This window comes from Pipistrellus hanaki (genome assembly GCF_964339955.1).
Source record: "Pipistrellus hanaki genome assembly, chromosome: 4".
Taxonomy (NCBI): Eukaryota; Metazoa; Chordata; class Mammalia; order Chiroptera; family Vespertilionidae; genus Pipistrellus; species Pipistrellus hanaki.
The window spans coordinates 86442949-86461651 of record NC_140506.1 but is presented as its reverse complement, the minus strand read 5'-3'; the positions used below and the strand labels follow the sequence as shown (position 1 = coordinate 86461651).

At 41.7% G+C, this 18703-nt stretch overlaps 1 protein-coding gene across 49 annotated transcripts in view; it reads left to right on the top strand.

Annotated features, from left to right (window-relative positions):
* Nucleotides 1-18703, top strand: part of RBFOX1 (RNA binding fox-1 homolog 1) — a 1418051-nt gene that overhangs the window by 1285613 nt on the left and 113735 nt on the right. For 44 of the 49 annotated variants that reach the window (XM_084882378.1, XM_084882381.1, XM_084882366.1 and 41 more), the window contains 4 exons: nucleotides 936-1079; nucleotides 8930-8983; nucleotides 15395-15487; nucleotides 17249-17309. In XM_084882378.1, the coding sequence (XP_084738504.1) occupies nucleotides 936-1079; nucleotides 8930-8983; nucleotides 15395-15487; nucleotides 17249-17309 (352 nt within the window). The remainder of the gene's footprint in view (nucleotides 1-935; nucleotides 1080-8929; nucleotides 8984-15394; nucleotides 15488-17248; nucleotides 17310-18703) is intronic. The other 5 variants (XR_014794880.1, XM_084882398.1, XM_084882388.1 and 2 more) reach the window with 1 other exon arrangement.

Genomic DNA, 18703 nt, shown 5'->3' with positions numbered 1-18703 from the left:
CAGTGTTTCTAACTCTCTATCCCTCTCCCTTCCTCTCTGTAAAAAATGAATAAAATATATATTTTTTTAAAAGCTCAAACCATAAAATAAAATAACTTAAGTCAATCAGATAGCTATTTGGATTGCAGAATACCAAACGGCCTTTTCAAATGTTTTAGTGCATATATTAATATTTTATCTGCACAACCTCAGCAATTAGGTAGGGTGTGTCCTAAGATTTGGACAGCCTTGAGTAAGGGATCCACCTTCCCCTACCTTTGTGAGTCCTATCCCCTTCCTGGTGACATTTTTCTCTGACTGCCGGTTAGCATTCCTCTCCCAGCCCCAGCACCAGCTAGCCCATTCCTTTGCTATATTTTCTTCTCGAGTGCTTTTCTCCTTTTGTCAGCTCCATATGTATTTATTTTTACTTATGTATTTTCGTTGTTAATCCTCACCCAAAGATATCTTCCCATTGCTTTTTAGAGAGAGTGGGAAGGAGGGGGAGAGACACTTTGAGAGAAACATTGATATGAAAAAGCCACATCGATTGGTTGCCTCCCACACACGCCTAGACCAGGGCCAAGGATCAAGCATGCAACTGAGGTACATACTCCTGACGGAATTGAACCCTTGACTCTTTAGTCCTTGGTCCAATACTCTATCCACTGAGCCAAACCAGCTCTGGCCCGTATTTATTAATGCAGCAACCACCTTCCTCCCCAGAAATATACTCTGTGAGGACATGGGATTTTGCTTTGCCCACCTCCAGGTCCATGACGGGCATTCAGAGTTCAGTCAATTTTTGTTGCATGAATGAAAACCACTCAGCAGTTCCTTCCTGCCTTTATTCCTTTGCTCTGGCATTTTCCTACCAGGGAGGGGATGCAAAAGCATCCTGGGAAAGAGCGTCGGGGTCCACTCACAGCCTCTTCGCTTTGCTCTCGTTCTTTTAGCAGACAGATGACGCAGCGCCGACGGATGGCCAGCCCCAGACACAACCTTCCGAAAATACAGAAAACAAGTCCCAGCCCAAGCGCCTGCACGTCTCCAACATCCCCTTCCGCTTCCGCGACCCGGACCTCCGACAAATGTTTGGCGTAAGTACTGCCTTTCTCCCCTGCAGGGCCTGCTCTGGGCCAGAGCCCTGCCCGCCATGTAAGTTCTTGCTATTTATAATACGAGGTGAGACGTTTAAAAGGGAGGATTTTGGGTCCTATTTTGTGGGTGTATGGTGGTTAGGCTCTTTCACTATTTTTAATATAAATTTCTTTGCCTGTGTCCACCATGTTTCCATTTTGCCAAATGGCCTCTTTCTAATTAGTCACTGACCTATCAAATGGAAAATTGACTCTCAGATAATATACTGCTGAAGCAAGCCCATTGGTGATCCCAAATGGAGGGGCCCGGACCCCATGTCATGGCTAAAAGAAACATCATGTTTCAATTTGGTTCTTCACTGGAAGGCAGTGGCCTGATTGCCATGACGCATTCAGGCACACCTTACCCTTTCCCAGGCATTGAGCATTTAGAGGGCTGATGCAGCTGTCGAGAATTAGTTCTAAAGCTTTGTTACAAGGCAAAAAACAAACAAACAACAACAAAAAAAAATAGAACAAAGGCTAGAGACTCCTCAGCCTGACTTACATCCTGCAGTGTGCACCCTCCTGGAACCCGTGGTGAGGGTGCAGAGATTCCTATTGTGGTGTTGTATGTGCCAATGACAGCATGCCCCACCCCCAATCATGGCGAAATGCAGAGACAGAAGTCACACCCACCCAGAGAAAAGAAATGATAGGGCTGCTTCCTCATGGGGCATCATGACCCGGACAGTATTTCTGCACAATATCTGCCCTGTCCACCCTGGGAATGGATGAGTTTGGCGTTTTCTTGGGCTCAGTTTTGCCAAAGGGCAAAGCTACCATGAGCTTGGATACTACTCATGTTTGCAAACATAGTCAGTCTATTTATCTGTGACATCCGACATTGGTGGGAGGTATCTGGGGATTCATTGAACAGGACGACATTCTTAACTTTTGAGAGCAAAGGTTGGCTGCCTGGAGATTCTTCTTCTAGGGGTCTTTGGATGCACACGGATATGACAAAAGGAATAAGAAATAGCCCACCTTGAATGCCTAGTTCTGGGCAAAGTAGCTTTCATTGCCCATGAGAGAAGGGAGCTCTGGCTCACGGCCCTGCAACTGCGAGGTTCGTGTGCACCTTTTATTCCTTGAACGTGCATGATGTTTATCAAGCCTGCATCTGACACAAACACAGGCCAGGCATCCTCACATTGAAGACACCCAGACTTGAAACCTGACATTTCCGAGGAAAAGGTCAGCTCCTGCACTTTCATCTCTCTCATTTGGTAATAACCTTGAGTTGAGCCCTCTCTAACTGTTGCAGAGCAGAGATACCCTCGGGCACTTTCGGGTCAAAGATGACTTTGAAAAGTGCAGAGCATTCAAAGTGAAAGTGGAGGTTAAGTGTGTAAAGCAGCCAGGCCAGGTCTGAGTGACGGGAAGCCAGTGGCATCAGATTCCTTTTGCCACAGCAGGTGAGGAAGCCATCTTGCGCTCCAGCCCATCTTTGTTCATCAGGTGTCAGTGGGATGTTGGCTTTGAACTCGGTCCTCTGGATGCCCATCCGGGGCTCCCTCATGGGGTCGCTCATTGCAGCGCACCCCAGTTCCCACCCCCCATGGGTGCTCTTCACTCCCTGGTCTTCTGGGTTATCATGAAAGTTCCTGGAGAGCGACACTGCTAAGTCAGAGAGGCATTCACAATACCCACAGCTAGAATTCCCAAAGAAGGGATCCTGTGTGTGTGGGTATATGAACCTCTTACTCTTACAGGGGTAGTAGGGCAGATGGCATGGAGCAAAGTCTTGGTATATTCATTTATTAACGTATAAGGCAAAAGATCCATTGTACAATCAGTTGTCAAACCTTGATGGAAATCGACTGGTTTCATAGCCACTTTTTGTAAAAGTCAAAATTGTCAAGCAACTAGCAAGATGTCAATCTGACAGGATGATAGATACACTTACTATTTATGCATTAGGAAAGCACAGTGTACATTCAGTGATATTAAAATGTATGTTTTGTTGATCACAAACAGCATCTGTGTCCATTTAGAAAAGTAGGCAGGATTTTTGTGATGGGTTTCATCCATAAAAAAATTATTGGGTACATGTGGATTCTGGGACTCTGCTGTAAATCTGAGGCCTCTTTGTTTTATAACCATAATTCTGAAGAAATGGAATTTTAACACTAAAAAAAAGCAACAACAACAAAAACGACTATATTTCCTAGCCAAATCATGGTGTTGGCAAACCTATTCTGGTTATCTGATACATTTAGTGGTATGAATCTTTTCGGAAGGCATCTGTAAACATTCTGATTGGCTTCCCAATTTTAACCCCTGATTGGTAGTTTCCAGATCACATGGACAGGAGATACCTCCTCTCCTTTTGGTGGAATATTCTGCCTTTATCCCCTCACTTTGGCAGGAGCTATAGTACCTACTATGATGGGGGGGGGGAGGGGGGACACTCTCACAAGGCCCCTGAGCTTTTTTCCTTTGTCTCTTTTCCTGAATTTGGCCACTTTGTTTCTTCTTTTCCTGAAAGTGGGAGTTTCAAACTCAAAACAAAGACAAAACTCACAAGACAAAAAAGATCCTCCTTTCTCAAACTGCCAAAAACCTGGCAACGTTCATAACAACTTCCTCCTTCAGTCCTGAAGTTTGCAATCTCTGTGGGCTTAATGGTTACCACAAGTGCCTCTCATATATATATGTTTTTGTTTTTTTTTAATTTTTGGCTCCAGTGCCTCCTTATTGCCATTCTGGTTATCTTTTCTTCCACATCCACTTCATATTCTGCACTTTCTCCTCTTTTTGGAGGCATGGGTCTCCGTGTTTGTCATGAACTCTTCTAGCTCATTATAGATTTCCTGTTCTGTTTAAGATGGAGCATTCCTGGGCCTTGCTGCTCTGTAGCCACATTATCCAAAGTAGAAGTCTTTTGAAAGCACCAAAAGGGGTGTGAGTGAATGGCTTGAATATGTGATCAAGACTTTGCTTCTGAAGGTTTCACTGGAAGGAATGTTGGTCCCCACCTGGCTCGATTCTTCTTGAGCTCTGTCCTCATGTCAGACATCATTCATGAGCTGCTACTTCCTTTACATTGAGTTCTTGACGATCCCATTAAAGGAATGTATGGATTTCCACAGATCAATTATAATTTCTTGCTCCTGAAATATGAAATTTAATTTAACCTAATATTCAAATGTTAAGTATTTCTGGGTTTGGGAAGAGAGAAGTGGTTATAATCTATCCAGATCATGGATACACCTCATTCCATTGTAGAATTATTTTCAGAAACAGCTGCTCAGTGAGTTCAGGTTTCAAATTTGCACAGGACCCTTGATGTCACAGCTTTGCTTTTGTTATCAAGACAGACTCACTTGGGCATGCACACGATTTATGGAAGTCTCTCTTTATGGTCAGCAAAAAGCAGATCCCCTGACTTTCAGAGCATGCAAAAGAAGCTTTCATGATCAGCTCTGCAATAATAACGTAGAGCGAGAGAGATGGCGGCACTTCCAGTGTTAACAGGAATTCCACCCACTGTGATATTACAAGTAGTGAAGCTGATCTCTTGGGCATGGCTTGGTGCCTCCTCGGTCTGCATTCTAAGTATGAAGCTGACCCCAAGAAAACTCAGAGGATGCCTTTCCTTAGCCTCTCTGTACATTCTTTGAACTAACCTTTGCTTTCATGTTTCATGCTCTATCCATTGACCATCTTGCACAGTTTTTCAGAGAAATATTATTTGATCTGAGAATGTCTACAAATGCCTGCGACAGATTTGCCCACATGCGTGCCTATAAGCGCCTGGATTTCCTTCTGGATGCAGCCATCCAGACACCTTGTGTGGATTCTGAGACGTTGTTGAACGCCACCCAACATTGGTGTTGAGCAAACAAATGCTAGTTATGTCTGCGAATGAGTCGTGTCTGTTTAAACTGAAAATGTGCCAGCTGTGTTTACATCATTAGTACCAACTTCCCAATTAAACTGTTGATACTATAAATATAGTACACAACTGTCTCAGCCGTGGGGCTGACATCAGCATTCTTCTCCAGGCTTGTTTCCTTGGCTTTGAGAATCATCAGCCTAAGGGTAGCAGCCAACTTGTGTTGAGACCATTTCAGGGCATATGGTGTCATCATTTTATTTGGGGAAAGACACATGCTAAGAGTATTTCTCCTTTGGTTCTTTCTCCAGGAGATCTTATTTTAAGGAAGTGTTTTTGTGTTGACTGCTGAAAGAATGTTCTGTAGGTGACCTTTGCTTCATAATTTGGAAAGAAGTTCTTTTCAAGCTTCCCTGTCCATCAACACGAGTGCTTTTGGGCCCTTATGTCCAAAATACATATAATAGCGTCTGTGTGGACTGACTTTTCTAAGTTTATATCAGAGTTACTGCTTCTGAGGCATTCACCCAGATGGAGGATTGCTTAACTCTGAGATTAAGTTCACCTTTCAATGGCAAACCCTTCCCTTCCAAATCTGAAAATTTTCTTTTTCTGTGTTTAGTGATTTTCTTTGCCCAAATCTAGGGCACTCAGAATGCTCTGTAGAAGAGTATTCTCTTGACAGAGAGACTGAGCATCCAGAAATGGCAGGGTGAGTTAGCTGCATGCTTCTTGGTGTTTCCATTGTATGGGCAGACCTCATTTATTGCACTTCACCACATTGTGCTTTGCAGATAAGGCATTGATTTTATAAGATGAAGGTGAGAATCTCCACCAGCAAAGTGATTATGACTTGCAGAAGGCTCAGGTGATAGCAATTTTTAGGCAACAAAGTATTTTTAATTAAGATATATATATTTTTATTTATTTAATTTTATTTTTTTTTATTTAATTAATATATATATATTTCTTAGACATATAATTATTGCACACTTAATAGGCTACAGTGTAGTGTAAACATAACTTTTATATGCACTGGGAAACACAAAAACTTGTGTGACTTATATTATTGCTATATTTGCTTTATTGCCGAGGTCTGGAACTGAACCTGTACATGCCAGCACCCTTCCATCTCCTCTCTTAGTTGAGCCTTGTCTTCTTGATGGTTTCCTGTCCTTCTATCCTTTGGGAAGTAGAGAAGCACTTGTGTTCAACAAGAAAAATTCCCCTCTATGATGTCCTTCCTGGGTACATATTCCTAGCAATGGGCATATTTAAAGACACAGGATGACATAGCTTTGGGTTTCTTTTTCTCATAGTAATAACTATTTTCATTTCAAGGATTTGAGCTATTTGTTTTTATACTAGAGGCCCAGTGCATGAAATTCGTGTATTGGGGGGGGGGGGTGGTGTTCCTTTAGCCCAACTGTATCCTCTCCTATCTGGGAGCCCTCAGGGGTTGTCATACTGATAACTTAACTTAGGCCTGCTCCCCCTGGGGAGGGCCTAAGCTACAGTCTGGCCTCCCTCTGCAGGAGGTGACTGGGCTGATGAGGGAAGGCACCACCCCCATTACCCTGCTGCTGCTGCCACTGCCAGTCGCCGCAGCCACCGAGGTGTTTTCATCACGGACTCCAGTCTCTTCACCATGAAAAAATGACAACTTTTTTTAAGGCATTTTCAAGATGTCTCTTTCATAGGATCTGACATTTCTTTCTTTTCTTTTCTTTTTCTTTTTCTTTTTCTTTCTTTTTTTTTTTTTTATCATCACCTGAGGATATTTTCCCATTGATTTTTAGAGAATGTGGAAGAGAATGGGAAAGACAGAGAGAAACATCAATGTGAGAGGGACACTTAGATTGGTTGCCTCCTGCATGATCCCTGATCTGGGCCCCTGACCTGGGTCGGCAGGCTGAGGCTCTATCCACTTAGCCAAACTGGTTAGGGCAGGATATGACATTTCTTAGCCCCTCCAGCAGCTTTGTTTTTTCCTCCAGGAGTGAGGTGGAAGACCCTAGATCACCTTCTTAGATTTTATTACCCAAGTTACCAAGTACAATTGGTGAGAGTGGCCTACAGGGAGTTTAGCCAATGAGCAGTCAGAAAAGGTGCTTCCTTTGCTGCTCATGTGCAGAGGTGGGATTGCCAGCGTGCCCAGCTGGCAGGCCCTCTTCTCTGCAAGCCTGCACCATCCATGGCTTACCTTACCACACATGCAATCCTGCAATCTCCTCCCACCCACCTGTGCACACAACCGCCTCCTTAGCTGTTGGGACGTTATGGTATACCAGCTAATTTGCATATTACCTCTTTTTAGATAGATGATAGATAGATAGATAGATAGATAAATAGATAGATAGATAGATGAGTAGCCTCGGGTATGCATATGTTTTCCTCTCTTTTCAAGTAAAGTAGGATAGTTTGTATGTTCCAGAAGACAGCCTCTTTATGTTCAAAAAAAAAATTTTTTTTTGAATGTTAGTAAGACCCTCTTGACACTCACCTCAGGGCCTCCCAGCATCCTCTGATGGATGCTCCTGGTCAGGCAGGTTGTCCTCAGCAATCTGTGTTCAGATTGTTCCTTCCCTGTTTTACTCCTCCCTCTGAACCACTCTGTCCCTTGCTGCATGGAGATTGCTCCATGCTTTCCACCCAGGGGAGAGACAGAATGCCTATTCTCCTACAGCAATAAATAACACAATAAAAATTAAGGCTGCAGAAGCAAATGTAACAATAGGAAAGCTCAAAATAAAGGAAAAAGAGATGGAAACATGACTTTATGGTCTTCTGTTTATTTTTTTAATAACATGAACATTCGCTCCCTTCTGCATCAGGATAAAATTTCCATCTTCTTTTTCCCTGGGCCATGTCGCCTACTTGTATGCCATCCTCTCCCACCTGCTCTCAAAAGTCGCCCACTCGACTTCATGTGAGTGAAGAAAACTGACAGGATTCCAAGGTCAAAGAAAAGGATTTTGGATCATCAGATGCTTCTGGTGTCAGGGTGCACATTCCTTTTTCTCTTTAAAGTGTGAATCAAGAATTGCTTGACATCTTTCTTCCGAGGACTGCCAGATTTAGCATATAAAAGAAAATACAAGATATGCTAGTTGAATTTGAAGTTTAGATAACCAATATTGTATTAAGAATAAGTGTATCCCCAGTATTATTATCTTCAGGGCATAATTATTCTTGAATATTTGAAATTTTAATCTGCGTAGGCATCTGTATTATGCACAACTGTCCAATTTATTTGTCATCGGAAGTTGTGTTCCTAGACTTGAATACGTGGAGTCGCCTTCACTTTTTATAGAGCACATTCATGCTAATTGTCTAAAACATGTTTGTTGGTTTAACAACACGGAGAATCATCTGGAGAGAAGTACATTCCAGCCCGAAGTCTAATCACAACTGTGCTGGTGTGTGGATTCTGACAGGCATCCGGATAGTGGATCTTGCTTTTATCTGTTTGTACTTTACTTGTCTTACATGGCCTGGCTGTTTCATGGGTGCTTGTGACCAAAATCCTCAACCTCATATTCTACTGGGACACTTTACTACCCAAATCCCACTTCATCAGGGTTTTTCTCCAGTGATTAGAGGGGTGGCCTAGAAGGGTCGGCAGATACATTAGCCATGCTTAATCTTTGCTGCTCAGTGCCTGGGAAAACAATCCTGCACACAGAAACAAAGGAAAATTGAAATAACCTCTTGATTACCTATTTTGTACCAGGCCCCTTACTCTGCTCTCTCACTCTGTGGGGTATGGCATAACATGGAAACAACATGTGTGGTTATTTTTTCTCTTGGTTCAAGGGCACTGTTTAAGAACAGCACAAAATAAAAATATAATATCCTTGTGTATTGAAAGAGAACAGACGATTCAATCTTGGGGTACCATTACCAATGTGCATAATATGATTTCCTTCACTTTTCTTATTGCTTATAAAATATTTCTATTTCTTTGCAGCAATTTGGTAAAATCTTAGATGTTGAAATTATTTTTAATGAGCGAGGCTCCAAGGTAAGCAACTTAATTCACTTTAGAATCGTTTAGCTTATTGTAAAACGCTTGTTATGAATAATGGGAAACAACTGCACTGTTTTAATCAGCACGTGGTGAAAATACCCTTCAGGGGGCATTCCCTTGGAGACCACTTCTGGTTTCCAGAATCGTGGGAAATGCATTGGGTTCAGTTTTAAATATAGAAGGGGGTCATTTAGAACTGCTGTTTTAGATCTACCTATCTATTTATAGATCAAGTTTCCAGAGGAAAATTACCCATGCTTAAAAAAATAATGGTGTTGCTACATTTTTGTTTTTGTTTTTCAGTGATAATTATGTTCTTTATATTAAAAAGTGAGTTGATAGTCTCATGAGCAGGTAAATATGTGATTATTCTGTATTAATAAAGTGCAGTTATTTTCCTGGGCTGTAGGGAAGAAAATGTTATATACACCAACCTTTTGAATTTAGCTTTCTTCATTAGCGTGTTTACCAGTTCACATTTTGCAATTTGCCACTGCTTTGATTTTGTTTTTTCTAGGAAACCAAATTTTAAGTTTATTTTCCTAGAGCACACAGTATTCATAAAAGTATGTGGTTATCTAAGTAGGCTCTGGCTCTTTCAAAGTGGAAATACATTGGGATAGAAAAATAAAGGCCAAACTCTTCCAAAGCATTCTCTGTTCAGCCATCACCTACATGTGGTTCCCCAGCCAGCCGGAACCTCAGCATCACCTGGGAGCTTATAAGAAATGCAAATTCTCGAGCTCCAAACCCGATCTAGTGAGTCAGAAACTCCGAACTCAGAGCCCAGCCATCTGTGTTTTAACAAACCTTCCAGGCCTATTATTAAAGTCGCAAACACCGAGTGTTCTTGTTTTAGGCAAATGCCAAGGCTTCCTTTGAATGCACAGCGCCCTCTGCCCACGGGTGTTTTGTGGGTGCGAAAGTGTCCTCCTTCCACCTGCACCCCCAGGGAACTCAGGAACCCCTTCAGAATTTCCTGCAGGGAAGCAGTGCCCTCAGCCCACCAGCAGAGACTGAGGGGTAGCGGGAAGATGCTTTAAGAGCTGTGCATTGACCTAGGAAGCCATGCAGGAAACACTTGCAATAACTGAGCTGTTTCCAGAGAAACCACACACAGGGCCTCAGGGAGCTTAAGCTTCCTTCTCCTCCTCTCCTCTGACTGTGAAAGTGGGGATTAACAGAACGTGTTTACAATTGACAATAACTAGGTATGTAAACAGCCCAAGTGCCCATCAGTAGATGCGTCCATAAAAAAAAGCTATGCTACATTTATACACATGCATCAGTAAAAAAGAAGGATCTCTTACTCCTTTGAGATGGCATGGAGGGACCTGGAGAGTATTTTGCTAAGTGAAATAAGCCAGTCAGAGAAAGACAGGTATCACATGATCTCACTCATATGTGGAGTCTAATGAACAAAATAAACTGATGCACAAAATAGATCCTGAGGCAGAAGCATAGAACAGACTGTGGAATCTCAGAGGGAAGGCAGGGGAAGGTGGGTGGCGGGGAGGAGATCAGCTGAAGAACTTGTATGTATCTATGCATAATCCATGGACACAAACAATGGAGTGGTAAAGGCTTGGTGTGGAGTGTGGGGGCCGGCCAGTAGGAGTCAAGGGGGGAGTAGGGAGCATATGTAATACTTTCAACAATAAAGATTTAATTTTTAAAGAAGTCACATTAAAAAAAAAAATAACAGAGAGAAAGTGCTCACCAGATACAGAGTATTTTAGCCCCATCACTCCCTTACACAGACAATTTGGGACAAGTCAGTTTGGAGGGAGGGCTACTCAGAGGAACGGGTTTATCTAAGATAGCAACAACAGCCTGTACCCATTGCTCCTTAGTAGATTTAGTATTAACTAAATAGGATAATGCCAGTGGCATTGAGGGAAGAAAATCCCAGTGTCCTCTTCTCTGCAGCCAGAACGATGTTGTGAGTTGCCAGATGAGTCAGGTACCTCAATCCATTAGAGTCTTTATAATGTTCTGCTAGTGCAGGGACCTTGCCACTCCATCACTTCAGACCTTTTGCCATCCTTCTTGTAATGTGTCGGCAGTTTGACCTCTAGGCTCAAGGACAGAGAAGTTAGCTCTCTTTCCGCTTCTTGTATGGAAGTCATCACAGGGACTACGTCTACCCCTGCAAAGCCAAGTCCATGAGTAGAAAAATGAGCCCAGTCTCATCCTTTCCCTCAAGATTGAGGTGTTCTGGGCAAAGCTACAGGAGAGGACCTCAAATGTTGGCCAACTTCCTTCTCATCTAAGCCTGTAGCTCCACTATTTTTGAAGGTGTGTTTTTTTCCTAATTTTTTCTATTTAATTTATACTTTGTTTGGTAACTTTTGCCAGTGGGAGAAAGCTATTTTATTCCTTTCCCGAGCTGTTTTGGGACATTAGAAGAATATCATTTGCTATTTTGAAAGTACAATGGCAGTGCTATTTTTGAGACTCTTTGTCATCCCCACGATTAGCCTGTCTCTGGGGCTTTCCGAATAAGACCACTTAAGTGTGCCTCCTCCAGACACTGACTCTGAAGCTGTGTGTGTGTGTGTGTGTGTGTGTGTGTGTGTGTGTGTGTGTGTGTGTATTTAATTTGAGAACATCAAAAATCGCCCCTCTCCCCCTGTGGGTCTGCTCCCTTTCAAAGAACCAGTCTGACCTGGCAGGTGTCAAGGCTGACTGTTTAGTTATGGACGAGAGTCAGAGAAAGTTCATTTGGGTTCCGCTAAATGGGGACTTCGGCTCACACAGGGATATTTTTCCTATTTGACATCATCCTTTATAGGGAATGGGCCTATTTAGAGGAACATTTCCATTTTAATGGCTGAAAAAGCAGAATCGCTATTATGACCTCATTTTCATCATTGGGTGCTAGAGGTGCAGCCAGCAAGTGTGTGGGCCCTAAGAGCTGGGAACTCACCTCCTGGCTGCTCCCCAAGGCAGGTCACTGAATGCTCAGTGAGTATGTGTGTTCTGTGGGTGTTTGGTGTGTGTGTGTGTGTGTGTGTGTGTGTGGATACCTACATGAGGAGCATCTGTTATCCAGGAATGTGTAACATGCATAATGCATTCATCTATGAATAGAAAATGTACAAGGTAACCACATTAAAAACACACACACACACCTATGCCAAACTTTATAAATGGGAACTAGATAGCATTTAGGAGTGAGAGGTGCTGTAATTCATTTTTCCTCTTAGGGGATTTACAAACATTATTTGGCTCTGAAATGTTTTATTTGAGGATACAGACAAATATAGCTACTTTTTAATATGCCTAGGGAATATTCAGGCTGGCCTTTGGCCCCATAGACTTCAGTAAGTAGGGGTTACATTCCAGGTACCAGATGGGCTGATAAACCGTGAGTTAGACAGGAGTGCTTCCCGTCACCCTCACAGACTCCAGAGCAGCAGGAAAGGTGGGCCGTGGAGACAGGCCTCTGCAGCAGAGGAGGCTGTGCTCTGTGATGAGTGAGAGGCTGCTGAGAGCCCACGCGAGCAGGGCAGGCTGGTGTTGTCAGAAGGTGGGAGGCTTCTGGGAAGAAGGGGCATGTAAGCTGAAGGAGGAAGATGGATAAGAGTTCCCCAGGGAAGGGGAGGAGGGAAGATGTCCAAGGAGAAAGAGCTGCATGGACAAAGGTCAATGAAAAAACAAGCTCTTAACTCCACAGGAAAATGAACCTTCAGACAGTGGTTTTCTGTACCAGAAACTAGAGGGGTTGGATTTTCCTGTCAGATGGAAAGTCAGTGTGCTCATCCGTCCTTCAGAGCTTTTGGGTGAGATATGAAATGTACTTGCATTCATGCAAAAAACAAAGTTAGCACCTAAACGTATGCTACAAGACCAAGTAGAAAAATAACTGGGGTATGGGGAAATCAGAATTCACGATCCACCAAAAGCTTTAAAAATAACCAAGCCATGCCAGTCTGGTGGTCTCTCTTAGATTCACATCATCTGACCTGTGGATCATGCCTTCCCATCCTGGGGCACATGTCACAGATCCAGCTCTCCATCAGCATGGTGCCTTCTTCATGTATTCTTCATCTAACATCCAAATATTGTGTCAGATATTCACCTCAAAAACTCAGCCCACTCCATAGGTTTGCATTATAGACGTTGGTGGGACAATATTCTACTTCATACAAAGAACTGAAGCCTTTGTTTGATGGTGCTTGGTGCTGGGAGGCCATAGGAACGCAAAGGCTGGGCCACACAGCAGCTTTTTTAACAGACTCCTGGGCTCCTCTTGGGGATTCTGGTCTGGTAGATATATGTCAGGACTCGGCACCTAAGTGTTTAATATGTTCCCAGTTCCTTCTGAAGTGCAACTAAGTTTGGAACCCAGAGCCATCAAAGAGAGCAACCCCCCAAATTATGTTGTTTGCTCATCAAAGAGCTATTATTATTCAGTTAGGAAGTTTATCGGAGTGACAAACATAGGTATCCCACCTAAATAGAGCCCTTCTCTTATGGAGCATATCATCTTATATTAATCAATTATTTCAGACCTATATTTTTTGTTACGTTGTTTTGTTTTTGTTAATCCTCACCCGAGTGTATTTCCTCCATTGATTTCCAGAGAGAGTGGAAGGGAGTGGGGAGAAATAGAGAGAAATATCAATGTGAGAGAGACACATCAATTGGCTGCCTCCTGCACACACCCTGACTGGGGCCAGGGATGGAGCTTGCAACTGAGGTATGTGCCCTTGACCAGAATCAAACCCTTCAGTCTGAGGGTTGCTCTAACCACTGAGCAACCAAGCTAGGACAAACATTTCAGATCTCTCTTAATCATAGATCCTCACCATGGGAAATGTTATGAAAGGTAATTCCGCCCACCCCCCAAATTAAAGAAATTTACTTTTTCACTCTACAATCCTGCCAAAGAGGCACATCCTCTAGCTTGGATCCATTTACAGCTGGTGTCCTCTACAGATGAGTTCAGGTTGACACGGAACGTTCTCTGTTAGGCAGACCACAGGGCACCCTTCCCAAATGCCCTGAGCTTCGGAGAACACTCTAGTGACCTCGTGAGTGATTGGGAGTTAACACTCGTCAGTTATGACTACCTTTTACCTATAATCACTGTCTATTGTATTCTTCGTAAAATAGAGTATCTCCTTGCCCCAGCTAAGCTTAAAGCCAGCATTTACCTTTGTCGAAATAGCCTCACACACAGCATTATTTCCCCCAGTTTACACTGTGAAAAAAACAGAACGAGCTGGGCAAATTGGCACTGGCAGTGTTTCAAAAGGTTGGTGTATATATCTGAACAAGTCGTACACTTATTTTTAGGGGTTTTAAAAATAATGTGTCATATTCTCTGTACTCTTCTTAGGAACAGTGTCAGTGAAGAAAAAAAAAAAAAGATGGCTTTTGACAATGTAATGTTTAGTGGGGTTGTGTTTTGAGGCTGAAAAATTAAGACAAAAATTGCCAGTGGTGAAGTGAAGGGGGTAGGTCTACCAGTGGAAGAGGAAGTGCCCAGGGTTATCTTACATAACATCCTACTAACAAAGTCGCTTTATTGTCTGCCTATTGGTATGACAAATGGAAACCAACATAATGTGTTAGAACGTTATCATATGTTGATCCAATTCCCTTTTGGTTAATAAAGTAGTCTGGGAAACTGACAAATTTCTAAGCATGTATATCATTTTTGGGGATGGGAGGGGGAAGTATTGATACAAAAGGCTTACTTGAACTGTTTGCATTATTGATCAATTGATGTTTATTTCTATTCATTTCATGTGATTATTTTGTTTATTAGATACAAGAGTTTAAGATTTATTACAAAGCAGGTCTTTCCTTTTTTTTTTCTTTTTGTAGGCTTCTAATTTTTATTTTTGAGAAGTAAAGGCTGTAGAATTGATCAATTTGAATAACCCTAAAACTGCATGAGGAAGAGATGTTCTTAAAACCACACAGCATGACTGTAGGCAATGTTAGAAGATTTTGGCATTCATTGTTGAATTCCGTGCACACGTTTTATTTTACTTTATTCTTAATTTGCATGTAAAGAAAGTGGTTCCCTTTTTATTTTCCTTGTTATTTCATTTTATTCTCTGTGAAGACACCGTACATTTATTTTGATCTCATTTTCTTTCTGTTAGATTTATTTTCTTCTGTAGTGACATTTAGAAAGGTATTTTGGGTATCATTCTTTGAATTCTTCAGGGGTTACAGCTAACTGGTGACAGAAAAAAATATATATCTTGTTCACATTTGTTGCTTACTGATTGCACATCTTAGTACTCTTATAATTTCTCTAATTTGCATGTTACAGAACGGAAGCCAGGACAAGACATAGAAATTAAAGCGAGAGAACGTTACACAGTGGTCGTTGACTGAAATAATAATCTGCATGTTGTTTTCCCTTCTCCCTCCTGCATGCAGGGATTTGGTTTCGTAACTTTCGAAAATAGTGCCGATGCGGACAGGGCGAGGGAGAAATTACACGGCACCGTGGTAGAGGGCCGTAAAATCGAGGTGCATGTCCAAAATATTTTCCTTTACATCTTTTTGATAAATGTCTGCTTTCACGCTCATTCGTTGTTTCAGATGCATCATTGTGTCTTGTATGTGACCCTATTCCCTTCTCATTGTTTATATATATACTTATATATAAAAAGGAAAACTGGCCTTACTTTTTTTTTCCATTTTATTTTATTACGTTACTCTTAATACTGCTGAAAGGTGGATGGCAAACGTGAGACCAAAACAAGGTTAATCTGAAAGTTTTTTTTATTTGATTTGATTTGATTCTTTTCTTTTCCATGTGTTAGAGCCAATGGGTGCAGTAGGTTCCAGACAGTGGAGAGAGTGTTGCAAAAACAGAACAACATACAGAACAGATTCTTTTTCTTTTCTTTCTTTTTCTTTTTTTTTATTTCCACTTCAGGGTTGATGAGGGATCCACAGTGGTGTGCAAATTAAACCAAATTGTGAAAGTAATAGCAATCGAAAGAACAATTGTTCTATATTGGTCAAAAAATGAGAGGTTTTTGTCTTTAAACCTTTCATTTTTTTCTTAAGAAGTAAGTTTGAACCTTTGTATTCTTCTGATAATAAAGCAAATCAACAAACAGGATTTCCTGTTCAATATTTGGCCGCTCTTCATGGATAAAATTGATGCTAAAATTCTGGTACTCAGAAATCTCCTCCTTCTACCACTGGATCTCCCTCAACGTGGCCACAGGGTCATATTTGTTAAAACTTAAAACAAACAAAAAAAGAGAAAAAAAAATACCAGTTACGAATGCTTTAGTCTTTGGAGTAAGATGTTGCATATTTTGCCTTTTATTTTCCCCCCCTCGACGATAACGCTTAGGCCCCTCACCAAACTCTCAGTAACCATGGTAACTGTATACAAACCCATGCTGGCGATGGTGGTGAATGGTAAGTGGTGAAGTCCATCTGCCGTTACACGTACTTAGTGCTGATATCTCTCTATACATATATATCTACCACGTGACTTTTTTTGACTTGTCATATTAAGTTTTCTTGATGCTCTATTTTTTTGGATATTGGTACGCCTGTAATTGAGTGTACGTTCTAAGCTAGCCTGGAAGGCACTGACTGGATTGAGACATGACCGGTGCACATCTTACTCAGATCGTTAACTCCATATTGTGTTAAACAATGCACCCTCTCTTTTATCCTTTCGTTAGCTGTGACTTTAAAGCTTGAATGATTTCGTTAATTCTTGCGATGTCAAAGGCTCTTGTTCCGAGTGTTGAATGCTAGATGTTGCTTTCCCCCGATGGTTCTCCCCTCCCAAAGTGTTGCACACGGCGAAAACTTGTTTGTCCCTTTTTTTGACATTTATGTTCCCTTGTACCTTGTCTCTCCCTCCTCCTACTCCACTGCATGTTCCTTCATATGAATTTTATTTTCCGTTTAAAAGCTATTGTTTCTGTGTTACCATGGAGTACACGCATGCTTTTAAGTCTTCAATTATGCAGTTCCTTTTAATTTGCTTTTACTGTCTCCTTATTAAACTTAAATGATATGACATTGCTTTATTGAAACGATTTGTAAGTTAAAATGGTTATGAAGTAAATGTAATTATAAAAATGTATGATTTTTTTTGTTATGCACCTACTGCCTTTTATAAATTAAAATGCATTTTAGTTTGTTTTGTTTTATTTTTATTTTTTAAGTAAGTAATCACAGTCATAATGCATGCAACTAATGGAACTGTGGGTTGGCCCCGGGATATGTGCTCACTTGTGTTTTCTGTGTGCATAGGTAAATAATGCCACAGCACGTGTAATGACAAACAAAAAGACTGTCAACCCTTATACAAATGGTGAGTACACCCTGGCCTTTTACCGGAAGTCACCTGTACCTCTGAACCTGTCAAGTAATTCATTACAGAGTCTGTTTCAACAAACCCCGTTAGCCTTCGCCTGCGAGGATGTCCTTACTGCTGACCTGCTACAGTGAACCTCCCGAGTCAATTAGATAATTTCCACAATGGGCCGGGGTTAGTTGCAGGTTAACCTGCATGCTCTTCTTTCAGCCACTCTAGGATAGTTCCCATTTAGGGGTGAGATATAGTCACTATTTGGGAATTGGTTGGGTCATTTAATTTGTTGTTGTAGTAATACTAGAAGCCCATTCGTGCATGAGGGGGGTGTCCCTCAGCCCTGCCTGCACCCTCTCACAGTCCAGGACCCTTCGGGGGAGGTCCAACTGCCAGCTTAGGCCCGCTCCCTGTGGGGTCCTTAGCGCTGCTGCAGAGGCGAGAGTGGATCCTGCTACGGCAGCTGTGCTCGCCAGCCATGAGCCTGGCATCTGGCTGAGTGGCACACTCTCTGTGGGAGCACACTGACCACCAGGGGCAGTTCCTGCATTGAGTGTCTGTCCCCTGGTGGTCAGTGTGCATCATAGTGACTGGTTGTTCCGCTATTTGGTTTATTTGCATATTAGCCTTTTATTATATAGGAAGTTGAGGGAGGTAGAGGCTTTTTGTTTGTTTGTTTATTAACCATCACCTCATTGATCACTAGCATTCTTGGATGTGTGATTGCAGAATCTGGTTCCTTCTTTGAATCTCCTTTGGAGTTATTAGGCTTTAGAAGGGGGTTGGAGAGTCCCTCATGACGAGTTCTGAAGTGAGAGAAGAATGTGTGAGTGCTTGTTTCTTACTCTGTGATCATTTTGGGTCAGGCCAGGATGTTTCATTGACCCCTCGGGACAGTGCATTCTGGCTCTCCCTAATGGCCAAGTGTCACACATTCCCCACACTAAGGACTCACATATATATGGAAAGTCACTAAAAACATTCCAATATTTTGATTTGTTAATCCTCATCAGGGTGCATCTCTTTTAAGATATATAGCGAGAAAGGCTGCTGATATGCTGATCACATACTTAATTGTATCAAATATTATAAAGAAAGTAATGCAGTATTAAAGCATATATGCTTAGTGGAATATTATACCATTAAATGGAGTAGAGTTAAAACTGAGAGAGCCCCATAATGAATGAACATTTTTTCAAATAAAAAATTATATGTATAGCATGATTTGAACTAAATTATGATGGGAATTACACCAAAGTGGTAATGGCTGAATTGAATTGTGAGCCTGGAAGATATTTTTTCTTTGTTTTATAGGTTTTTAAGAATAATTTTATTACTGTCATAAAGGGAAAGTATTGAATTTTCCATTTTTAACATTTTAATTACACATAAAACAT